We start from the raw sequence: 24,853 nt of genomic DNA on the forward strand, positions 1-24,853 counted from the left end.
CGAGTCGGGGAGGCGCCCCGCCTCTGCGCCTAGGGGATATCCGCCTCCTTCCCCTCTTCCCTTCTATCAGCTTTTAGGTAACTCCCTGGGGCTGCCCTGGCCCAGCTCGCCTCCAGCAGACCAAGAGCCTGCCGCAGCGGGCAGGTTGAAGCTTCCTGTCCCACCACCCCCGGGCAGCCAGCAGGCAGGAGACACCCCTGCACACTCAAAGGAGCTCGCTCGCCTCCCCGGTGCTCCTGGCCCTCACCCACCACCGCCAATCGCGCCCGGCACGCCACCACGCTGTGGTAACAGCGAAGGCGGTGACGTCGGCAGCAGCAGCGAGCACCCAGCGCGCAGCGCTTGCCCAGGGGCGGCGGCAGCGCTGCCGTCTGCGTTTTGGGCGCCAAGCACCTGCCGACAGCGCGCCCACGGGGCGGAAGCGGCGTTTCCTTACCGGCAGGCAGCAACGAGCGCAGCGGCATGACTCCACAGGCACCGCAGTATCCCATTGCCGTTACCGGTGCCGGCAGCGTGGATCATGTGGGCTGCACTGCGCCTGCGCAGATCCCGGGTGGCAACACCGAGAGTCCGGATGCGCGCCGCTTCTCGGGGAGTAGCCATAGCTGGAAGCCCGCAGAAAACCACAGAAAACCTGCAACAAAACTGCACCTCGTGCCGCAGGGGCCGCGGCGGTAGCAACGACTACGGTGCACCGAAAGCGCCCGAGAGCAATGCGGCTTCCAGGCAGCCACGTCCATATAAACTACACCTCCCGGCATGCCCCGAGGAACGAACATGGCCGACCGGAAGCCCCGTGCAGCAATCCATGCTTTCTGAGCCTGCGGGGACACCGTTCCCCTCGCCGCCGACGTACCCGGAAGCCCTGCCGAGACCCCCCGCGGCTCCGGGTACCCCCACCGCCGGCAACGACCCAGGGCAGCGCCAACCCGCCCGGCTCGGGGCAGCCCCTCCCGCTCGGCTCCGGCCAGGGGCAGTGCAGAAAGTCCCTCGCCTTTCCCTGCGCCAGGTCCCCGGGGAACAGCGTCTCGGTCGGACCGGAGCGTGCGGCAGCCTCCGGTCGTCCCAGCCCCTCGCCCGTCCAGAAAGCGCCTGCCTGTAGCAGCGGCAGAACCGCTGCTGCCCAGGGGGGAAAGGAACGGCTCGGGGTGAAGCTCCCCAGGCTGCCCGTGGCCCGTGCGGAGCTGGGGGTCCAGAAGCAAAGGGGTTAGGGGAGGGGTGGAGCAGGGGCGCGAGACTGGAGGGCAGGGGACGCGGGGGGCACGGCCCGGGGAAAAAAAAAAAAACCCGCACGGGGGGGAAAACCTTGTGTTGGGGGACGTTCGGGTGGAGAGCACTCGGGAGGGCGGAGAGACACGCAGAGGAGGACGGGGGAGGAGACGGACACGGACGGACGGACGGCGGCTATGTGTGGGTAGAAAGGTGCACGGGGGGACACGGGTGGGGATGACCTACACCAGGGCGTCCACCCGGCATAATCCACAGCAGATAACTCACCTGGGATAACCCGCAACGGATATTCCGCTCCGGAGAGGAATCCACGCCAGATAATCCCCAGCAATGCCCCTCAAACTGCCCGCGGTTCACCCCAGATTTGGCCCAAATTGGTGCGGGTTTTTCGTTTGGGTTTTTGTTTTGTTTTTTTTCTTTTACATCATACAAAACTTGGGGGTTTCTGCTTTTCCAAAATATTCAGTTCTGGGTTTTTCTGGCACTTTTCCACATCATAACAACGGGTCATTTTTGGTTTTCTGCGTTAAAATGGGGGGGGGGGAGGGTGTGCTTGCTTTCCAGCTGCACAAATCCAGGCTTTCCTAGGAGCCCCAAACTGTGTTGCTCCCCCCCCTCCAAATTGCATGGCCCCGCAGGGGAAAGTCCCCGTTTGGGGGAAACTGGCCCCAAAGCAGGATGGGAAAAGGGGGAAGGGACAGCTTTGGAACATGCTTTTATACCTTCAAGAGAGATTCGAGCGGGAGGTTGAGTTTTTAAATCCTTTCTATAAACAGGGTTTCTTTCCATTTTAGAAACCTTCTGTAGCATAGATGTTTACACTTACATAGCTAGTTACACATACATATATTCAGGCAACAGATACGTTTGAGGCATATTATCTGCTTACACTGATATCTACTACACGTACATGCCTATTTACACTTTCATAGATTTATGCTTAGATATCATCTCTACTTACACGTCTGTGTCTATTTACACTTCTTATTCCATAGAACATCTATTTAGATGAGCTGGCTGTTTAGACTTGGATATTTTGACACTTTGATATCTTAGACTTCTCTCTTTAGACTTAGGTATCTACTTACAATCCTACCTATTTAGACTTAGTTATCTGTTTACACTTCCATATAACCTTTACTTCGATTACACAGAAGACCTACTTAGGCTTACTCGGTGACACACGCTAAGCGTAAATACCTCTACCTATCCAGAATGACTTCTGTTTTAAATTCCTTCACCTACATCATCTCTTTTTGCATTTTAAACTCCTTTATGTCTTAACATAGAGACAAGTTCTTTTTTATTTTAAAACCCTATCTATCTCCATTTAGATTTTTTTAATAATTTCTATAACATAGCAGGTACAGGTTTGTATTTTGAAATCCTTTTATTTATATATATAGAAACGAATATTATTTTTATATATATATATATATGTATAAAGGCGAGAGATTTTTCTCTGCTGCAATGCCTCACACTCGTATTTCCAGTTTTTAACGTTTTTAATCACACACACAAGAGTTTTCAGGCATTTTGGGGCTGTGACCCCCCTTCTCTGGGGGGAAACCTCCCTGTGACACCTTCATCCCCGACTCACCTGCTCCTGTGTTTCATCATCACGCCCCCGCCCCCAGTGACATTGAGGGGCCCCAAATGACATCATCACCCCCCAGGCCCCTCCACACTTTTTAATCACCCCCCCAAAAAAGGCACAAAACAAGGAAAACAGCCCCGACTGGCAGCTCGCTGCTTTAATAATGCCATTTACATATGTAGGCGCCCCCCCGAAAAGGGGAGCTCCGCCAGAAAAATAAAACGGGGACAGCCCCCCTAAACGGCTGCAGCCCCCCCCAGCCCCTGTCCCACAAGTCAGTGGCTGCCCCACGCCGCGGGGGGAGCCTGCCGGGGGACGGTGCCGCACCTCTCGCTCAGGCTCTGCTCTGCCGTGCTCCCCCTCCGTTCCCGCGCTGGGACGGGCTCCCCGGGGCAACGAACCTCCCCGCTCCCTCTTGGCACGGGACTCTCCCCACCACGCAGCCCTCACTGCCGCACCCGCGGGGCACCCGCCGGAGACAGAGCCGGGAGCCTCCAGGCACGGGGCCGGCCCCTTACCCTCGGGACGCTTCACGACAGGCAGGCCAACCTGGGCCAGGGGGTACCTAGCGAGCATCACGAGACGCTTGCAACAAGACACCTGAAAAACAAAAATCCCAAGTGGTATTTCAGCATATTAAAAAAATAGCACAGAAGCAAGTAGAGGAATTCAGTCAGAGCAAGGGAGAGGAGAGCAGTTGAGCTCAAGGAGGATTCGAGGTAAGCAGGTCAGCTCAAAATACAATACATCCTTTAAAAGCTAGAGCAACTTGAACGCTTCCAATCAGCATTAAGACTAACCGGTACAATTTTGAACACGTTCTTTGCATAAAAGTAAACACTCTTGCCGGCGTTGGAAAACGTCTCATCCCTTCCTTACAGCACAGCTGCAGGGAGACAACCCTATGAGGCTGCAGGACAAGGGCGTACCGCAATCAGAATCTACGCTTACAAGTCCGCCGCAACAGCTACGGCCCTCGCAGCTGCTGCTGCACATCTTGCTGGCTCGGTCAACAAAGCTGGAAGCGAAGCATAACGCTTTCGAGAGTAAAAGGAAAACCAAAGGACAAATTGCAGTAATTCACTTCATACTAAAAAAGCTGTGCGTGTGTTTATATACACCCAATAAAAATACTTGGAGAAGGATTTGATTTTCCTTTTCGGTTAATTTAACTTGCACAGCTGTGAATCGATACCAGTAGATTATCTATCTCTAAGACAAACAGTTATCATTTAACCAGGGTTTTTTTGCACGTTACGTAATTAGGAGCGACATCTGGCCAGCCGCGCTGCCCAAGAGATGCTGCTGAACTGCCAGGGAAACGCACCCTTGAAAGCCAGACAGAAATAAAGTACTTCAGAGCACTCCGTCAAAAGAGCGGGGGAAGAAAAAAAAAAAAACATAACATTCAGTTGCCTCTCCTGGTAAACATTTAGAACAAATACCTAAACTGCTTAAATGCACCTAAGAAATTGTATGCTACAGCTAGTTGGCAGTTACAGCTGAAACAACACAAGGCAGTTTGTATATCCAATTTTAACTTTTTTTTCCTGAAGTTACATTTAGGATAGAAAAATCAGTGAGAGAAGAGATCCCCCATATGGTTTTACTTTGGGGGCGGGGGGGCCGGAATCAAATCCCTGGGGCTGCAATGCATAAGGCTACCAAAAAGGACTGGCAGATTTGCTAACACTTTTGGCTGCACTAAAGCATGCAGAGGAACACGTGTTTATGACATCTTGGCTGTTGCAACTGAGAACCAGCGATGCCATCAACTTCTGGAAGACGTGCTGTGCTCGGGTCTTTGGAAGCAAACGGACTTTTTTTTTTTTTTTTTTTCTTTTTTAAGAGAGTGGAAAGTCTTGCTGCTGCTGACTTCTACTGCCAAGCGCATCATCTCTGAAGATCCCCACTCTGATGGGCGGTTCATAAAACACAACTTCTTTGAATGAGAAAGATTTCCATTCTGGAAAACCTCTTTCCAGCTGAAGTAAGAAATCACACGCTGTAGGTTAAGGAAAAAGAACGCTGCTGAAGCAATAACTCACCGAAACCACGTCAGGATTCGCTGTTGCTAGTTACAAGGCTGGTAATGCTTCTCAGGAAAGCCTAGTAAATGTGCAGAAGCGACGCTGATCCCTCCTCTTTTGTCCACGTCTCTTCTTTAACTTTGCTTTTAGTACAGACGCTAGTATCTCAGTAAGGTTTTCAAGTACTACTATAAGATATTTTAAAAGCTTATTGACTGAAAAAGCATACAGCTTTTATGACGAAAACAAAGTCTGTTTCTTTTGAACATCTGAACTCTTACAAACATTTTCTTTCCTCTTTTAGGACAAAGTTATTTTCCCAATATCATTTCACAGTAAGCGCACAGAAACAGAAGATTGTGCTTTCAGGAAGGCAAAATAAATGGAGGGAAGTCAACTTTGCATAGGCATAACACGCTCCAGCGCAGACCTTATTTTATTTTTAGTATCTGTGTTAAAATATTTTATGGAAAAACTACAGAAGGAAGGGGAGCTGGCACATTCTTAATGTTAACTTTAAAGTCCATACTACAAGCGCCTTAGGAAAAATGCGGACACACATCGTAGACGTACCTTGTACTCGCAGACCGCTATGGAGCCTTTCCTTCTGTCTTGTACTTTCACGGCAGAAGAAAGGGCGACCACGGTGAAATGGTGGCAGCTGACACTCTGCTGAGAGAGGAAAAAAAAAACCTTTAGCATAAAGCTGGGTAGGAGTCCCAAGCTTCCTGGTTTTGTGAAGACTACAACCGAGGGAAGGAAAAAATAGCTGTTTGGAACATATTGCCAAACAACATTTGGCAATAAAACTTGGATGCGTTTGGCACACACCAATTTTTTGGTAACTTGCTAGTTGCTTCCTGTTATTGTTGTTCTTCCTTCAGAAACTCTACTTGTAGCCAAGTTATTTGCTACTGGTTCAAGCGTTTACCTTCCTGGTATTACTGGCACATTGACACAGGCAAGTAATTTAACTGCTCTTCTGAAATTCTCCAAATGACAATTACAGCCACGAAAGAGGAGTTCAAGAGAGGAAAAGGAGAGGTCAGGCAGCAAAAGAGCTCTGCAGGCTGCCACCAGTCAACATTGCACTCTTTTTTTTCTCTTTTAAATCCACCTCCCCCAAATACAAACAAAAAAACCCCCACGACCTTGTATTTTTTTTGCTTTGGGAGCTCATCCCTGTCTCAGCATATTGTCCTGTCAGAGCATGAAGTGCAGATGATCTGTATCCTGATTTGCATGTGACAAATATGTGTTCAGAAGAAATAGTCCAGATCTGCAAGACTGGTGTTATTTTTGTAGTTTTAATAATCATAACGCAATTTTATCAACCGACGTGTTTGTGATAAAACTAATTAACTTCTAAACATAGCACCTCCTTGGGTAAAAAAAATGTGTTCCAGACTGAAAAAAAATTATGAATCAGAGCTCCCACTCATGATGAAGCCGTGGGGAAACGAATGAAAGTGAAGACAAACAGCAGCAACATTAAGTGAAATTCGGCTTTAGTTCTGAGCATGTGGTTAAGAGACTCTCCAAGTCTACACCTCAATCCTAGGAGCAACTAGCCCTTTTCTGGAAGGACAAGCTTCTTTACTTCAAAGTCCTAGACTCCACGGAACAGAATGTGGATTGAGCCACAGGACACCACGCCATCAACGCTCTAACAAAAAAAAAAAAAATCAAGTAAAAATAAAGTTTAAATATCAGTTTCCATCATGTTTCATTCATTACGTTTCCACTGGCACCTAGGTGCTCAAACTATACTGACACCACATATTACTAACAATTTAGTTCTGCATATCAAAATAAAAGGCTATTTCCAACTCGCCCATAAAATTAGCATGAACAAACAGAAGAGAAACACTTGATCCTAAAGAACGTAACAGGCAGCTCTTAATTTATCCTAGATGAAAGTCTGTTCTTTTACCTGGAAGGCAAACGTTCATAACTCCCAAGGGACCAATGCAGGAATGAGGCGCACTCTGTCAGCTGCAATTTTTCATCAGCTTTTCTGCACGGGCAGCAGATTTGCCTTTCCTCTGGCTTTCATGTGGCACACCCGTAGCGTCCTTGAACCGGCAAGTGTTTCTCCCCGCTCCCGCAGCCCCAGACGCGCCATTACCTGAGCAGCGAGCGGAATCAAGCACGCAGGATTTTCTGCACGGGACGCAGAAGGTGACACTGGGAAAGAAGGAGGCAAAAAAGGAAGAGGTTTGCCCGGCAGCCACGGCCGTAGAAACTACACCTCCCGGCATGGCCCGGGGAACCAACGTGGCCGACCGGAAGCCCCGTGCCCCAAGATGCCGCGAGACGCAGCCCTCCCTGCTTTTGGACCCTGCGGGGACACCGTCCCCCCCGCCACCGCCACACGTGGAAGCCCCGCCGAGCCCCCAGCGCAGCGCCGGGCAGCTCCCGCCACCGGCTCCGGCTCCGATCGGTCCCCCCCACCCCGGCGCGGCGCGCCCCCCCCCCCCCCCGCCCGGCCCCGACCCGGCGCGGCACCACCCCCCCCACCCCCCCCGGCTCCGGGAAGTCCCGGCCGCCCGGCTCCGACACGGCACAGCACCCTCCCTGCTCCGAGCCTCCCGCCGGCCCGGCCGCTCCCCCGCAGGCACCGCCACCCTCCTCGGGGCTTTCCCCGCTCACCTCCTCCCTGCCTGCAGCCGCAGCCCAACGACCGCTCCGCTCCTCCGTGGGCTCACGCGGGCCCCTCCGCAGGGGAAAGCTCCGCCCACCGCGCGATGCCCGCCCCGGCACTGCGCGCATGCGCTGGCGAAGCTCCGCCCTCCCCGTGGCAAGGCTCCGCCCCGTAGTAAAGCTCCGTCCCCCTACACAGCGCGCATGCGCGGACAAAGCTCCGCCCTTCACGACAAAGCCCCGCCTTCTGCAGCAAAGCTCCGCCCCTGGCACACTGCGCATGTGCCGTCGAAGCTCCATCCGCCCCGCGGCAAGGCTCCGCCCCCCGCGGCAAAGCTCCGGCCCCGGAACATCGCGCATGCGTGGGGAAAGCTCCGCCCTTCAGAGCAAAGCTCCGCCCCGATGCACTGCGCATGTGCAGCTAAAGCTCCGCCCCCTGCAAGGCTCCACCTCCTGTGGCAAGGCTCCGCCCCGACACATTGCACGTGTGCCATCGAAGCTCCGCCCACCCCGCGGCAAAGCTCCGCCCCCACGTGGCAAGGCTCCGCGCCTAACGCATCGCGCATGCGCCGGTGAAGCTCCGCCCTCACACGGCAAAGCTCCGCCTTGCCGCCGCAAGGCTCCGCCTCCCGCGGCTAAGCTCCGCCCTGACACACCGCACAGGCGTGGTCTCCAGGGGCGGGGCCTGTCGCTAGGGGTGGTGCCCTTCCCCTGCCGCGGGGCTCCAGGGGCGGGGCCCGTCCCTAGGGGCGGGGCCGCTCCACACCAGGACGGGGGCGTGGGCCGGCGCGGGGCTGCAGCGGAGGCGGCCGTGCCAGCAGCAGCGAGCACCTCCCGGGCGGCGAGAGCGGCGCTTCCTTACCGGGAGGCAGCAACGGCTGCGGCGGCATCGCCCCGCGGGCACCGCGCTGTCGCATGCCCGTTACCAGCCACCGGCACCGGGGATCACGTGCACGCCGCCGCCCCTGCGCGGCTCCCGGCCTGCAGTACCCGCTTTTGGACGCCAGGCAGCAGCACCGAGGCACGGCCAAAACGCCCCACCGCCCCCGGGCGCCACCCGAGCTGCAGTACCCGCTTTTGGACGCCAGGCGGCAGCACCACACCGAGCCCCGCGCCCCGAGCGCTCCCCGCGGGGACAAAGGACTCGCACCCCGGCCCGCCTTGGGCCGCCCGCAGCCGCCGCCGCCTTACGGGGGGGGGGGGGCCACAAGCCTCGCCCTTCTCTGCCCCTGCTCCCGCTCACAGCCCACGCAGCCAGAGCCATTGCCTCGCCACCAAAAAGCACCCAAGCGGCTCGAGCATTTCAGTCCTCTGCACTTGACAGCTCGCAGAGGGCTGCTGGCCCTTTCTGTCCTCGCCCCCCACCCCAGGACTCAGCCGGGGGAAGCAGCACAGGGAACCTGGTCAATACCTTTGCCTTGGCTCGGCTTTTTTGCCCCCAGAGTAAGCCCCCGGGATTGCTGGATTCATCTGCATGTGGCATCAGGGTTGTGAGTGACACCAGCGAGCCAACAGATCCTGGAGAGATTTTAGGAGGAAAAAAAAAAAAAAAAAGGCGACACTGATGGCATCCTGAAGGCAAGCGAGGAGATTCTGAAAGCTGCTTTGTGTGAGAGGGGCAGCTACGATTATCAGAAAGCGGTGCATCTGAGCAGACCACGGGCAAGCGCATGATCTGCAAGTGAGGGATATGCTGGTGACCCTCGGGCTCTGTTGCAGTGTCCTCTGCTCTCCTCATCCTGCGCACGCACCGGGCTTCCCGCGCAGGGCTTGCCACTTAAATAAGACGCTGCACGATGTTACTTACCACCCTGCCCTGCGGCGTGCAAAGGAATTAGACGTGAAACAGGGAAAGCAAAGAGGCACGGCGGCCCGTCGGCTGGCCGCACCAGATGGCCGTAGAGCCCTGCCAGTTCCCTCGCCGCTCTGGACGGCAGCGCAGCTCTGCGCTCCCTGCCGCTCCCGCCAGCGAGCGCGGCGGCTGCTGCCTGCGGGGGCTGTGACCCTGCGGGGACACCGTTCCCCCCGCCACCGCCGCACGTGGAAACCCCGCCGAACCCCCCCAGCGCGGTTCCGGGCAGCCCCCGCCACCAGCTCCGGCTCCAGCCGGCCCCCGCCCGGCCCCGACCCGGCGCGGCACCCTCCCCGCTCCGTGCCTCCCACAGGGACCCCGCCGGCCCGGCCGCACCCCTGCAGGCACCGCCACCCTCCTCGGGGCTTTCCCCGGTCCCCCTTCATCTTCTCCCTCGGTGCAGCCGCACACCCAGCGACCGCTCAGCTCCTTCCTCGGCTCATACTGGCCCCTCCATAGCCACCTGGGGCAGGGCACCATTAACCTCTTCTTCAGCAGCCACCCCTTTACATGGAGGTACCAGCACCATCAGCCTCGCCACCCGCACCTGAGGCTTCTCCAGCCCCGGCCCACAGCTGGAGCCCAGCAGGAACAAAGGGCCATTGCCCGACCCCCACAGTGCATCAGTCACCTCCTACCCTGGTCTCTGTCACAGCCCCTTGCCCGGTGCAAAGGGAGCACAAACGCAGCCGTGAGGGCAAAGGAGAAGGAAGGTGTTTATTCAGTCACGCACGTAAGTCCCGGGAGCGAGTCTGCCCCGGGGCTTGGGGCCACTGACGCTCCCCCTGGCCCTCGGACACCTCAGCAGTCATTCCTGGAGCCATGTTCGTCAGTTTGGTGCAGAACAAACGGTCGGTCGGCTGGCTCCTGGAGTGATGGGCTGCTGGGCAGAGGCCACCAAAAATGAGGAGCAGGGTGCAGGACAATAGAAGAGTAAAGTGGCAGCTGGCTGGACAGGGGGGTGTAACGAGAACGCATGAGGCAGGGAACGGAACAGCGAAAGAAGGATGGGGACAAGAGACCCCAACAGTGGTGTGGAAAGAAGCAGCAAGGAGAGAGGAAGAGAGGCAGCAGAAAGGAGAGGGAGCAGGACAGAGACCGACAAAGAAGGATGGGGAGCAAGACAGAGACACAGGAAAAACCTGGGACAGGCAGCACGACAGAGAGGGAGGAAAGAAGAATAGGGGCAGGGAGAGAAAGACAAAAAAGAGACAAAGTACAGGATGGAGAGGGAGATATTAATAAATAGGGACAAGGAACCAGTCAGAGATGGAGAACTAAAGAATAGCAATAGGCTACAAGACAGATAGGGAGGAAAGGAAAAATAGTCGCAGGGAGCCAGACAGAGCAACATGGTGAAAGAAAACAATAGCGATGGGCGACAGCGCTGAGAGGGAGGCGCTAAAAAATAGGGACCGGGGGCCAGACAAAGAGAGACTGAGAATGGAAAAGCCACGATGGGCTACAAGACACAGAAGGAGGAATTTTAAAAAGTAGGGGCCGAGAGCCATACAGAGAAAGATGGAAAAAGGAAAAATAGTGACAGGCTGCAGGGCAGAAAGGGAAAAACTAATAAATAGGGACAGGGAACCAGACAGATAGCGATGGAGAAAGAAAAAAAAAATTCGCCATGGACAACAGGGCAGAGCGGGAGGAATTAAAGAATCCGCACAAAGATGGAGAAAGACGTCCCGAAGATCCCGTTTCCATAAGGAAGCCACAAATCAGCAGGCTCTCAGCCACAAGGACTTGGAAACAGCCAACCGGCGGAGCTGCACATCCCTCCGCGCCGCGCCGCCGCCCCCCGGGCCCCGTCCCGCCGCTCCCTCCTCTCCCGCTGCGAGCAGCTGCGCCTACGGCGCGCCCCCACCCGCGCTCCCCGGCACCTCCTTCCCCCCCGCCCCGACCGGCCCCCCCCGCTCCCCCGCGACCGGGCCGCCCGCCCCTTAGCCCGGAGCTGCGCTAGCCACCACGCTTCCGCCCCCTCGTACGTCATCACGCCGCGACGCAGAGAAGGCCCGGCCGTCGCCATGGTGCAGCTCGGTGAGTGCCCGCGGGCGCGGCCCGCTGGGCCCGGCCCGGCCCGGCCCGGCCCCTGACCGTCTCGCGCTCTCTTCGTAGGTGGCCGCCTCCTGAAGGGCTACCGCGGCGGGCACGTCGTGATCCGCTTCGCCCTCGGCGGCTGCACCAACCGGCCTTTCTTCCGCATCGTGGCAGCGCACAGCAGGCGCGCCCGCGACGGGAAGTACCTGGAGCAGCTCGGCTGCCTCGACCCGCTCCCCAACGCCCACGGCGAGAGGGTGGCGGGGCTCAACCTGGAACGGCTGCGCCACTGGCTGGGCTGCGGCGCGCAGCTCTCCCGGCCCGCTGAGAAGCTGCTGGGTAGGCCCGGGGCGGGCGTCCGGGAGCGGGGGGGCGGAGTGGGGGCCCGGGACGGCTCGCCGCGGCTCACCGCCTCTCTTCGCAGGTCTGGCGGGGTTCCTGCCGCTCCACCCCATGACGGTGACCGGCGCCGAGAGGCTGCGGCGGCGGCGGCGAGCGCAGGAGGCCGCCGCACCCACTGCGGACGGCTCGCCCGGGGCTGGCGGCGTGCCCTGAGAGATGCCCCGGCCGAGGGGCTGCCGAGCGGCCGCCGAGCGGCCCAGGACAGCGCCGGCCCGCCCCGCTCCGAGGACGCGCCCTGCCCCGTCAGCGCATCTGACTGCATTAAAGTCTCACTGGCACACTCGACACCGTGCATGTGCTGCTCTCTCCAGACTCTGCTCTGAAACGTTTACTGTTGCTGCCAGATTTGATGCAGCAAATATAAAAGGGGGTTTCCTACCGTAATGCAGGCACAGAACTATTCCAGGAGGCATATATGGCTTTTTCTAAAGGCACGTTATTAGCACTAGCGTATCACTTTTTCCAGCAATGGCATGACTTCTGCCAGCTGACGTTTGCCTGCTGCACTTGTCAAGTGTTTTGACTCCTGACACTGATTTCCTGTAACAGGACAGTCCAGTGGTCCAGGAGAGGCCTGGTGCAGACAAATGCAAATGGGACTGCAGCTGCATTTCTGTTTCGTTTTTCCAGAGAGGTTCTGGGCCGATTTGCTTATTTACAAGCAAAAGGGAAAGATTTCAGTCTCGGGTAAAGAGGGAGGGGGTTTGCATGAAGTGAGATATGAGCCTTACTACTTCATCACATATTTGACCCTATCCTGAGAAGCAAGAAACCCACTGAAGTCTCCCTCCTAGATCAGATACACCTCTTGCTTTTTGGGCTTTCCTTTGGCGCAACTCTGCCGTGACCCTACAAAGATCAGGCAAAGACAAGTTTTCAGTTTTGCATCCTGATAAGGCTTGTAGCATAACCACCCCGATAGAGGAAGAATAGACAAAACACTCGAAGAAAGGGGCTGGCTTGCTTGCTTTTAACAAAATCACAATACTGGGAACAGGTGGGTTTATTTCTGCTTATGGATGAAAGATTAGATGATTAAAAAATATTCTTTGAAGTGGATGAGGCTGTGAACGGTGGTATTGCTTTTCTAATGCCTCCCCCTTCCATAAATTTGATCTGTTCGGAGTCACATTCCATATAAAATGGTGACCGTACTCTGGTACAGGATTTCTAGGCAGTTCCTTTCTAGCTTACTCTATTTCCTTGCTTCAAAGGTAAAGGTTTGCCTCTGCACTGTTATTCCTATCATAATCTAAAGGTACCACATAGCTTTCTCTTTCTGGAGCTTTCTGCTTCGAACACAAGAAGGTAGGTCTGTAAGGTTTCTTTTGAGCCAGTTTTGTGGAGGCCTGGCTTTTTTTTTTTCCTATTAAAAAAAAAAAAATTGTTGCTAAATAAAGGATCCCACAATCATATACAAGGCAGTAGAGCAGTTGCTTTCATGTCTTTTTGAATACCGAAGTGCTATGGGGGTGCTCTGTAATGCAATAGGGTGAGTGACTATTGGCACCGGACACTACTGTTGCAAGACACAGTAATAACACCAGGTAAATAAAGCACTAAAAGGAGAGCCTGGCACCGCTGAGGTCATGGTTTCCACAGTGGCTCCTCTCAGCTTTTCTCTTGCCCTGCCTATTGTCTTAAATGTTAAGTCCCCTGCTAAGGCATCTGCTACACTGAGAAACAACATGCAACTGATCAGAGGGGACTTACAGAAAACAGTGTTTCTCCTCGCCTAACTCCCTTTTCATTGTCCGTGCAAGTGGTGGGTCTGTTTCTTCTTGTGGACCAAACAAATGCCTTTTTCAGGGTTCCTAAATTGTTGCATGTGGATCAAAAGAAGAAGAGTTTGTGCAACAATGCGCAGCCTCTGGGCCACAGTAAACCCAGCCTGCCATGGAAGCAGTGTTTTTTTCTGCACAGATGCAGAGTACTGTGCACCAGTACAGGACAGGCCAAGTTTTTTTAAAAAAAAAAGGCATACTGAGCTTATAAACCATAATTCTCAGATAGCTGCTGTGATGCTGTCAGCAGGTGAAGGCTGCGAACAAATTACAATGAGCAATTCTAGTATCTTGCAAAGGGTGAGAGGTGTAGTGCTGGAAAAACGGTATGGCTGAGGCCTCCCGGAGTTTGCTAGAGAAAACCAGTAGCGGTTGACAATGAGCACTGAATGCCATTTACACTTCGGGCTGAACCTGCCTTTCAAGAGATTAGCTGATACTTTTCTTTGGAGCCATGATGACCTGTTGCTTAAGGGGGCTGTACATAGTAATGTAACATATAGGGATCTAGGTTCAAGGGTGTGTGTGTTACTGTAGCCACGGCACCGAATACTCTTGCTAGACTAAAGGCTATGGCAAAAGGAGCAAGAATTTTCCTTTCCTGGTAGGAAGAAGCTATTAAACTTATTCAGCTATATTGTCACCTTCCCCTCTTCCCCAAAAAGTTGTGTGGGCTAAAAAAAATAAATGCATACAAGGAGTGAGCATAAGCCAGAAGCAGAGTAGAGTATCATCAGGCTGATGCACAGCAAAAGCTAGGCTTGAAGAAAGCTACAGATCAAGCTCGTATCTCTAGCGTAATAATTCTTCGTAGCATTTGATAGCAATGCTGTTAAATTTCTCATTGTTTAAGCAGCTTTCGTAAGCTTGGTTAGCACTGTACTCACACAAACCAAAATCTTCATTTCTGCTCTGACGCTGTGACTTCCTCTGTTGGCAGTTCCATTGGCTATTGCAACAAAATTTGTTATCCTTTGTTCAAGAAAGCTATTGCTGGATCCTAGAAAAAGCAAAAACAAAACAAACAAACAAGCAAGCTTACATACAGCTTATATACATGGCAAATATTGCATCATCCCCATTGCAGACTGCTCCTCAGTCTGCAGACTGCTACTCCATGCATATTCCGCATTTGAATTCATCTGATCAATATTACTCATTGCCTGCTTTCTTCCTGCTCCTGGAATACTTCTGTTTTCCATACACCAGGCAAGGTGATGAAGCAGCCTCCCCTTTGCTTACTGTTAACTATTAGCACTATTTGGGTATTGGACTATGCTGTTGCCTTTCAGATCTAAAGTAAAACTCCTTGGCTACTGCTGTGGGTGGGGACGTTAGACAGCAAGCTGCATACACCGAAAATTCTCATTATTCCATGCATTTACCATTTCTGCACAGGATACAAGAGAGACAAAGAGCACACTGGCAAGGGTTTTAACATTAAACATTTCTTGTACAGTGTAAAACACTATCTTTCCTGAAACCTTCAAACCTGTTAGGAGACAACATGGATGGCAATACCAAGAAACCTAAGAATTCTAGTAAAAGACCTCTAGTCTGTCCCGGCACTGTTGCCCTAGTTTTTGTTGTTGTCTTGGGCGTTGCACCCTGAGATTTGCCACCCTAAATGCAGGCCCACTTTCACTAGCACCTTCCTTTCCACTGACCCTGCTACAGAAGCAGCAGCCTGGGGCAGAGGAACAGCAATGGAAAGTTGCTGCAGCCATTTCCTTAGTGAACATCAACAAAAACCTTCCCAGCAGAAAAGCTAGGCTAAACGAATCATTATGTCTTAACAACCAGAAGTATGGAAAATGTCAGTTTAGATAAATTAAACAGATGCTGGAGATCTCCCTTGGCATTTCAGCTCCAGCAGTCATAGAATTCTCAAGGTGTTTATTGTACTTAATGCAATCCATTGGATGTTGTTATGGTAATGGCACCTAAAAGTCTCTTGCTAAGGCTGTCTTCCCGTCTGAGGGAGGGAGAACATACATTAAGAAAGCCACCTTTTACCCAAAGACAAATTCTTATTTTAATAAAATAAAGTGCATGTCCTATAGAGTACAAGATGACTAACTACTCGTTAGTAGAAAATATAGTCTAGACACTCTTTTCAAATAGTCCCCAATATATAGCTTTTCTTTTTTTATATATACAGTCATGCAATCTTATTTTATTTGATTCTTGAAAAGACTTATTTTCTTCATTCAAAGATACAGCAGAAGTTCCAAAATTATTAGGTTGTCTTTTTTGAGAGACAAGGCAGAGGTCGAGTGAACTGCAGACACACGCTGAAATGGTTACAGCTAGCTTAATTACAAACATGAGACAATTTATTAGGTGCTTTCTCTGCCCCTCTCCCCATTTTTCCTACTTCTGTACAGGTGTTATAAATACATTTATGAACATCCACAAATAATTGCCATCAAGCAACCTTTAATGATAAGGACTTAATCAAAATTAAGCTTTAGGCACCACTGAAGAGATTAAACTACAGCAAGGCGTAAAATCACTTTCCTGCCTAAATTCATGCATCTTACTTCTAAACAGCAGCTCGCAGATTTAGACAGAATATTTGAAGTGTTTGGATTCCAAAAGGTAAACATCACTTTGCAGCTCACAGTTCAACAGTGACCACATACAGTAATTTCTGTAAAACACAAAATGTATGACAAAGGAAGAGAATAAGCAAGTAAGCAATGCCTCTTTTTTAAGTTATTTCTGTGGATTTGGTGTGACTTCCAACTCTGCATGATGGTGGCAGGCTCTGGGTTTTTTCCAGACACCACTAGCATTGCTCAAAGCCCCAAATTAACATACATTGATGTTGACTTAAAAGTACTATGTATGTAAACACTACATAAAGACATATGCAAAATAAAGTCCATATCCCATAAAATAGAAAATGTAATATATATTCTATTAGGTAATGGATACGGGTATAGCAATAGTTTTGTAACTATATAAACATATTTCATAATATTATTTACAGATGGAAGCAGAGACAAACATTACCATCAAATACATTGATTTAATCAATTCTATGAATCTTTTGAAGATCCTCACTTGCAACAAAATGATCTGCAACTCCAGCTACCTAGAAAAGGAAAGTGCTCATGATCCATTTAGTGCAATAATGCTGGCTACAAAACTTAAGAGGAGAAAACATCTTAAGAACTAGTACTGCATTAGCTAGTGGGACCAAAAAAAATAATTTCTGAGTTTAAAAGATCAATAAGATAAGGAAGAGAACTTAAGGTTACACAGCGGACCAACAAGAAAAGAAAAATTCTCTGAAGTCAAGTCTTTAGATTGTCAGAAATCAGAAGCACCAGATGTACAGTTTCTCATGCTATTTTGTTCTAGCTTCATCCTGAACATTCTTGGAGACAGCTGTCCCATAATCAAGGAAATGGCACGTCACAGATATTCCTGCAGATATGACACTACGTAAGCCCAAACAAAGAAAAGAAAGATTAATAGACTCATCGATCTGACAGTCCTTTACCTCTGAGTGCCGGACTTCATAACTTCAGTAGTGTTCCTCTAAGTAAATACTGAGTAGCATGAAACTTGCTCCTCAAAAAAAAGTAATGCTCAGGGGTGGATGATAAAAAATAGAGGTTCTTACAAGTTGTGCATTATGCTTTCAGCACTGGAGTATAGTAAGCCACAACACCTAAAGATTACACAAGTTCTTTCATCTTGGCATCATAGATCAAGCATCAGAATAAACTTAGGTGAACAGTGAGATACAACTCACTTAAAAGGAGTGACCCTCCAGAGAGAACCCTTCTTCTGGACCTAAAGACCAGGTGAGCAAAAATAACCTCTAAAGGAATGCCATGCATAGCACATGTAAACACCAAAATGCCCATCAGCCTTGGTAGACTTTGTCTGCCTACCCAAATACGGAGGCAGGCTGACAGGAATCCTAGAAATAGTTTTTAACTTTATTTCTGTTTTCATCTTTGCTCTCAAGACTCCTGGGCTTAACTGGAACTTGTATGAGATCTCACCCATTTACCACCTTCCAAAATCAGAATAATTAAGAATTCTCACAGATAATGAAACTCAAAGCCCTTTTACTAGTTTCAATGAGATATGGAAGATGCAGCTCTAGCTGACAAGTACTTAATCATTGATTCCCATGCAGATTTTAAAATGTCACAAGGTACAACTGTATGAAAAACAAGGATGATGTGCTGCAGGCTTTCACACAAATGTTTTTTCTTAAATTCTCAACTTAACTTTGAGAGTAAGCTTCTATCCAAGGGAAGGCAATGCACAAAGACCCTTCTCCCCAAAGCTGGGTTATGGACAACTGCCCATCCTCCTGCTAAGTCATCACAAGACCTTGTAGTCTTAGTTAGAAGTCTAATGTGGAAGCAAACATGCATGTATTGGCAACCATCACCATGGACCACAGCCAGAACCTACAGATCAGGGTTTGGGTGGGAGCCAGGCCACTGTGGTTTCACCCCACAGCGGCTTCTTGGAGCAGTTCTGCTGGTGGGAGCTCTGCGCACCCAGGAGCCCAGCCGTGGCACTTGACAAAGTACTTATGTCACCTCAGCAAGACCAGTTGCTCTCAGCCTTTCCGAAGTTTTGAAAAGCACCCTCCAGAGCCAGGCCTACCACGGGCAGAGGCCGAGACCCGCAGGTTGGCCCCACTGCTCCACAAGGCCTCACAGGAGTCACTGCTGCCCTTGGCAACCAAGGACCGGGACACTCTGCCTGGCCATGAGACGGCACCTTCTGCCCATGAAGCTGGCCAAGGCCCCAGCACTCCCACAGTGGCGGCACCTGCAGCGGTGCATGCAGCCCTGCAGCTCCCTGCTGCCCAAAAGATCGTGGTCACCCTGCCTGAGCACCAGACTTCTGGGTCCCCTGCCTCAGGCCATAAAACACCGCTTGTCCCCCCAGCACGGACAGCACTGTGGGGCAGCTGGAGTGAATGGCCCCAGGCTGACATCACCGCTTCCTGTTGCTGTGGCCCCAGGGGCACAGATGGGCCTTTGCTGCCTCAGGGGAAGGATGAATGGTGCCAGGCGCCGCCAACTCGCCCCTTGCCCTCCTGCAGGCAGGGGAAAGCTCAGCAATGCCAGCACAGACCTTCTCGGTGTTTGCCATGCCCACTGCTGCCGTCCTGGGGGCACACGAGCCCACTGCGCCACAGTGGGGAGGCCAATGCAATGAGGCAGCAGGGGCTGTGGCGGCATCTCCCATTTATTCGTTCCGTGTGCGGGGCAAGAGCGGGCGCTGCTCCTCGGCGGGCGGCAGCTCCTCGGTGGGTGGCAACTCGTAGGTGACGCAGAGAGAGGAGAAGAGACAGCCCAGGAAGGACACCAGGCTGGCGAAGTACATGGCACCACTGGCACTGCCCACAGCCGCCGTCAGCGGCCCCATGGCCAGGGCCACGAGGATCTGCGCCAGGAAGTACTGGCAGCTCAGCAGGGAGATGTCAACGCCCATCCCACGCCGTGTGCCCTCCGCCTGTGAGCCTACAAACTGCGGGGGACACAGCGTAAGGGGGCGCCACGGGAGCCCCTCTCCCGTGCCCAGCCCGGGGCTCACCTCGCGGCTCTGGTAGTAGTCGCAGAGCAGGGAGTAGGGCAGCGTGCAGAGCGTGGCGAAGAGGATGCCGTAGGTAGCGCACAGTGACAGCACCACATAGATGTTTCTGGAGAGCGTGGCCAGCCCCGTGCCCAGCCCAAAGGCCAAATATGCCACAAAGTACAGCGTCCGTGTGCTGAACCGCTCCTCCAGCTTCTCCAGCGCGGCTGCAAGACAATGGCACGGCATTTGGGGTGAACTGTGGCCCTCCCTGCTGCTAGCCGGTCAGTGGACCCAAGGGATGCACCTTTGGGCCTCGCAGCCCAGCTGTTAGGCAGCCACATCTCAGTGGCAACCATTACGCCTTTGAGTAACTTGTGGCTCACACGTGAGCGCCAAGGACGCCTTCCAAATCCCACTGCCGCAATGCAGCCTTGCTGCCCTACATGTGCGGAGGGCACAGCAGAGCCGAAGCCTGGCAGTGCCTCCTGTCCCAGAGGGACAACTGTTGGGGGTGGGGTGAGGCAGACACATGACTGAGGTGGCATGTGACACCGGGGCGCTCTGCTGGGGGCACACGGGCACTGAGCGCTGCTGCACCAGAACTGTTCCTATGGTGGCTGTGTGTGTTTCTGGATTCAATGTACATTGAAAATGCCACTTGTGAATGGAACTATATGCTAACAGAGATGTGTTTTTACTGGACTGCTGGCCTTACCCGCTGTCAGTGCAGGCCAAGCTAACTAGCAGAGTTAATACGGTGAAAAAGAACACTCTGCTTCAGCACTCATGCCACGTGGTAGGCTATGTGCAACATAAATGCTGGACTACTTGCTGCAGAAACACCACTTAAGGAGTGGGTGCATCTTTCTCACAGCAGTGGCTGAGATGGCTGTACTAAGTACCTGAATAGAAAGCAGCACTGAATGCATAGATGCACATTCCCCAGCAGCCCATGGTGACCCCAGCGTTGTACTTCTGATACTCATCTGAGTTGTGAGGTGCTTTCGGATTCCCTTGAAACACTACTTCTCCCATGAAGTCGGTATAGAAGAGTAACATCCCCTCAAACGAAAGCCATCCTGAAAGAAGCCAGAAGTAACCTATTAGGATTGCAGAATATCTGTTTCTCCTTATATAGAGCTTATATGGATGCTACTAGCTATGTTACAAATCACAACTGAAGACAGGTTGTGCAACATGAGTATTACTTAATGTTCAGCCACATGTATCTGAGACTGCTGATCCCTGTGCATTATGCTACAATGTTTGTCAAAGACATTCAGGATTTTGAAGTCCAAGATTTATCCTTTGAATTCCTAAGTGGAATCCTAGAGGCTGACTACAGACCATAGAATAGTGGTTTAGCAAGACAGAAAAATAGATTACAACAGTCTGAGCTGCCTTCAGGTTTTGACAGGACACAACACTCAGTTTCACAGACTGGCTCATCATATAGTCATTTCAGGTTGCTGTTGTCCTCCCACATAAAAGTGGAAGGAGTGCTTCTTATGTCACGGTTGCAGCCTCTAGAGCACCTCCAACACAGTTAAAAACTCCTACTCACAAACCGGCATCAGGGCCACTGATGCAGGCAGTCTTTTAATTCCTTTCACAGCCAATGAGTATTAACTACCTGTTACCTTCTGTCCAATTTTGTGTAAACTGGATTGCTTGCAAGCCCTCCCTAACCATCAGTCACGCACTGGAAAGAGTAAAGCTAACAGTGCACTGGTTATGGGCACTCCTGCAGTGTTGCATTCCACACCTCCTCACGGCCTGTTCTGGGACCCCTACACACATGCAGTCTAAAGGGAGGAAAATGAACGCTGGTCTCAGGTGTAAGCAGGGAAATACAACTAATCTTGTCTTTCTGCTCCGTAATGCCAGTTTCAGAGTGTTAAAAAAAAAAAAGTCAATAGTTTCAAGTTCTTGGTTCAGTGGTGTTTCTCATCCCGGTGTAAACATTCCATTTAACGGATGTGCTGATTTAGGCTGTTGTTATTCCCTTTCTAGGAATGTAGGCTTTACTGTTTTGTTGGTTTTTTTTTTTTCCTTTCACAGGTTTCTAAGAAACTAAATACCAGAAAGTACCTTATTGGCAAGTGTATATGGAACAAATCATGTCCTCTCTAGTTAGCAGCCATTACAGCAATAGATCTAATATTTTAAAACATTCACCCAAGGTAGACTACTTCATGGTGAAAGCAAGATAGCACTTTTTGAATACCTAGGAAGTGGTTGATGCAGAGGTTACGAAGAGCCTTGGGCATCTGGCAGATGGTCGAACAAAGAAGTTTCATGGAGAGTGGCTGCTCAGAGGTCTCGCCTGATCCATTCAGCTCGCTCTCATACTTAACACCATTCAGCAAGATATTAGCAACCTGCACCATAAGAACTCCCAGGTCAACAAACACAGTAAGAAAAACCCAAACATCCTTTGAGCAAACCTATGCAATATTAGACACCTATCTGATTACCTGAAAGTTAAACACTGCTGCTGCAGTATGTTGACTTGGAGATGAAGAACAGTATACTTAGCTAAGCCGTAAGTTCAGCCTTGGAACAAGTGTTAAATGGCAGCACAGCGCTGCAGCTTTCAGTATACTTAAACCAGTACTCTTTGCTTCTCTAGGGTGTTGGGCAACCACATCGAGATGCTAACATAGGGAAGGCATAAATTCTATTGCATTTAATAGGAGCTGTACCCACATTCATGTGAATTTGGTTCCTGAAGTCTTAGAGACATTGAGGAAGAAGAGGCCAGTTTTAACTGAAACACATTCTCATTGCTTGCTAACCTTAATGCTTGATCTCTACGTGCACAGTATGTAAAATCCTGGCCCTAATGAAGTCTGCTCTCATAAACTGGGTCAAAGCACAGCAACAGCAACAAAACAAAACAAACAAACCCCACCCACCCACCCCCCAAAAAACCCAACCAAACAAACCAAAAAACAACAGAGGACAGTTTACCTCATCCCAGATCATAAAAAAATGGGCCAGCATACAGAGGTCTCAGACACTCCAAGTTATCACCAACAGTGGGAGATGAGGTCAGAGTCTTATCCCTGGATAAGGGAAACCTCATCTCCCTGACAGAACCAGACGTAATGACTGCCGTAAGGAGAAGCTCATGGGAGAATCCTATCCCTGGCCCTACCTCGCAGGTATTTCTGTGGAAAGGAAAGATACAGGCTGAATAAAAATGTGTCTTTTTCTGCTCTCACGTGGTAGCTCCCTGGGTGGTGAAGCACGGCTAAAATTGCTTGCAAGCCGACCTAACTTTCAAACATGGCCCAGTGAGAGGGGAACACTCCCATTTCTGCCATCTTAACAAAGGCAGTCGAGAGACTGCCAGTCATAATTCACATCCTACCCACTATTTTACCCATAAAGTCACAGCAGGTATGCTGTTCCCATAATGACTTTTATGAACAAACTGTCATGAGCAGTCTTTAAGGATGAATTTGTGCACCACACATTTAAAACTACATGAAGAGATTAAAATGAATGCTCAGCTTTACATGATCATACCATTGATTTTCCGCCCTTACCTGTTGGCTGAAGGTTACGTTTCTTCTTCTGCTATTTTCTGGACAGTGTCCTGTTACGATATCTGGAATGGCCAAGGTCTGAGGTCTTTTCAGGATCCCCGATGACCGTGGCTTTATCGCATCCAGTGAGCCCACCCTCAGTGCCTCGCCGTCAGGCCCCGGTGTTATGCTGCTCTCCCCTTGCTCCAGAACTCCATTTTCTCCTTGGTAACAGCCATCAGGCACCCGAGGAAAGCTGACACTGACAGGCTGCCTGGGCAAGCTAGCTGGAAGTGCTAAGGAACTACTGTGCCCGCCTGTAAAACAGTCTATAAGCACACTGTCAATATTTGAAGTCCCAAATGATGATGCAAACTCATTAATTCCCGTCAAAGAATTGTCTCTGCTGACAAAACTGCCGTATTTGGGTGTGAGTGGGCTGAGGGGGGAAACAGGACTCGTAAAACTTGCATATAAGTGAGCTGAGTTATGAGAAGCAAAGTTTTCATTTACACCCTCCTCAAAGAAGAGAGGTGGAGAAGGAGGAAGAGGAAGACTTGGACTCTTCATCACCTTTTTCTTCCTGCTAAAGGACCTTAAGGGTCTTTCTGGAATGCTAATTAGAGTCAGCACAGTAGTAATAGTCAGTATAACCGAGGTGAAGACATAGATGACACGAAGTTGCCCTCCCACAGCTTTTCCAAAACTGGTTTTATCCCAGTGTATTCCTCCAACAACATAACCAAAGCCACCTCCAAGACCTGGTGGAAAAACAGAGCCGAGATTATCTTCCCTAGCCAATCCTGGAAGTCAGTAACAACACAGCACCATTTGTCTAATGATTTGTGAGTAGAATCCGACGTGTTACTTCTGTTTTACTACTCAACCCCTTTTCAATTCAAATGCAGTAATAAATACAGTTATCCATGCCACAAGGACAGTCTGGATGTACAAACATGGTACAGAAAGAGGGAAAAGGTCAGTGCTGTAAAAGTAATGATACAAATAATTAAAAATGGTAGTTCTTTCTTTCTCGAGAACAAACCACTTTACCTTCAGCTATTTCAGTCCGTAAAACAGAAGCGTCCACCAGCCTCGTGGCAAGGCTCTGCAATCAGTCAGCTAAGACTGTTTTCCTGAAAGCAAGTGAAAATCCATTTTCCTCACTCAGTTAGAGGAATGCAGATCTAACTGCGTCCAAGACAGACCTAATCACTTCAGAAGTGTAGCAAGCTCATTACACAGCAACGTGTTCACAGCGGACAAAACTGCCACTGCATTACTACCGATGAACAGGTTGGTTCTGAGGGCACTGGATACCTCTCTAACTCCATCCACATGGTGAAACCCTTATGACAGTACCCTTTCTTTCTTACAAGCACATTCAAGAGTGTGAAACGGTCTCCTGATGGACAGGAAAACTAGACTAGGGCAGTACAGCAATTGAAGATGACAGCAATGAGGGATCATAGCGCCCAGTATGCGCTTTCCCCTCCCCAACGACTGAAAAAGGCATTTTCCACACCTGCAGGAGGCCAAACCTCCTGTCTCGAGAAATAATTTTGTTTCCGTAGGTGTTATAAATGATGTGAGGGACCTTCAGATGAACAACTCGAGACTGTGTCTTGTTTGACTTTTGGTAGTTACAAAAGCCTTTTGCAGTAAGCAGAAGTTTGTTTTCAAAGTTAATTAGTGCTGCCACTCCAGGTATTCGGTTATTGTGCTTACAGAGGAAAAGACCAGTGATTTACACTCTGCTTTCTCACAGCAGGGCTTTTTTACTTAGGGTTCACATCACCCAGGAAGCACCAAGAAAGCATACCTGCTAACAAAGCGTGGATGTTGAGGCCCCTGTCTTGATCCACTGGGCTGCATACATCCATCATGTAGGCATGACTGGGATTGTCTGCTGAATCTGCGCTGAAGTCCATGAGGACAACACCACAGACTGTAAGAACGATCCCCCATTTGTGATTATTTGCAGTGTCAGACAAGGCACTCCCTATATCTTTGCCATTCAGCATAAGCGAGAGCCCAAGCAACGCTCCTGGGAATAAAACCAAATCAAAAATCAATCAATCAACTGCTTGCAAGCAAAAAAACCTGCATCGCTCCATGGTCTAAAAACATTATACTACCTGCACAGGCTTGCGGCAAGCACTATGGCTCTTGTTCAG

General features: G+C 50.8%; 3 protein-coding genes and 1 long non-coding RNA gene across 23 annotated transcripts in view; 1 reads left to right on the forward strand and 3 right to left on the reverse strand.

Moving 5' to 3' along the window:
- LOC309598473 (uncharacterized protein) overlaps positions 1-1,212 on the reverse strand; it is a 30,333-nt gene extending 29,121 nt beyond the window's left edge. For 6 of the 8 annotated variants that reach the window (XR_014230061.1, XR_014230062.1, XR_014230065.1 and 3 more), the window contains exon 1: positions 437-1,209. Coding sequence is in view for 1 of the 8 variants with exons in the window: in XM_082329100.1 (XP_082185226.1) it covers positions 437-491 (55 nt within the window). In the remaining 7 variants the exon portion in view is untranslated. Of the gene's footprint in view, positions 1-436 lie in introns of all 8 variants that reach the window. The other 2 variants (XR_014230063.1, XR_014230064.1) reach the window with 1 other exon arrangement.
- Positions 1,213-2,520: 1,308 nt separating this feature from the next.
- Positions 2,521-7,635, reverse strand: LOC309598296. Of its 5 annotated transcripts, none has more exons than XR_014230023.1 (3): positions 7,510-7,635; positions 6,791-7,044; positions 2,521-6,523 (listed from the first exon to the last, which is right to left on the reverse strand). It is a non-coding gene; the product is annotated as an uncharacterized lncRNA (long non-coding RNA). The 5 variants fall into 5 exon arrangements; XR_014230024.1 differs by having other exon boundaries at positions 2,521-5,042; positions 5,431-7,044; XR_014230025.1 differs by having other exon boundaries at positions 2,521-5,045; positions 5,431-7,044.
- Positions 7,636-11,322: 3,687 nt separating this feature from the next.
- On the forward strand, positions 11,323-12,082 carry MRPS16 (mitochondrial ribosomal protein S16). Its single transcript, XM_082329060.1, has 3 exons — positions 11,323-11,395; positions 11,474-11,734; positions 11,820-12,082. Exons 1-3 carry the CDS (start codon positions 11,383-11,385, stop codon positions 11,948-11,950), a joined length of 405 nt encoding a protein of 134 aa, XP_082185186.1. The 5' UTR covers positions 11,323-11,382; the 3' UTR covers positions 11,951-12,082.
- A 1,046-nt stretch (positions 12,083-13,128) lies between these two features.
- Positions 13,129-24,853, reverse strand: part of SLC45A1 (solute carrier family 45 member 1) — a 74,830-nt gene continuing 63,105 nt past the window's right edge. For 3 of the 9 annotated variants that reach the window (XM_082329054.1, XM_082329052.1, XM_082329053.1), the window contains exons 4-8: positions 24,499-24,723; positions 22,698-23,437; positions 21,371-21,524; positions 20,046-20,222; positions 15,598-19,367 (exon numbers count right to left, since the gene is read on the reverse strand). In XM_082329054.1, the coding sequence (XP_082185180.1) occupies positions 18,814-19,367; positions 20,046-20,222; positions 21,371-21,524; positions 22,698-23,437; positions 24,499-24,723 (1,850 nt within the window). In that variant the 3' untranslated portion in view covers positions 15,598-18,813. Of the gene's footprint in view, positions 13,164-14,467; positions 14,582-15,597; positions 19,368-20,045; positions 20,223-21,370; positions 21,525-22,697; positions 23,438-24,498; positions 24,724-24,853 lie in introns of those variants that run through there. The other 6 variants (XR_014230050.1, XR_014230051.1, XM_082329057.1 and 3 more) reach the window with 6 other exon arrangements.

This window comes from Platalea leucorodia, assembly GCF_965183815.1.
Source record: "Platalea leucorodia genome assembly, chromosome: 17".
Lineage (NCBI taxonomy): Eukaryota > Metazoa > Chordata > Aves > Pelecaniformes > Threskiornithidae > Platalea > Platalea leucorodia.

Bases quoted from the DNA above. Each gene is read 5' to 3' on its own strand.
- MRPS16 (XM_082329060.1), top strand. The intron at 11,735-11,819 runs GTAGGCCCGGGG...CTCTCTTCGCAG, and splicing joins GCCCGCTGAGAAGCTGCTGG to GTCTGGCGGGGTTCCTGCCG.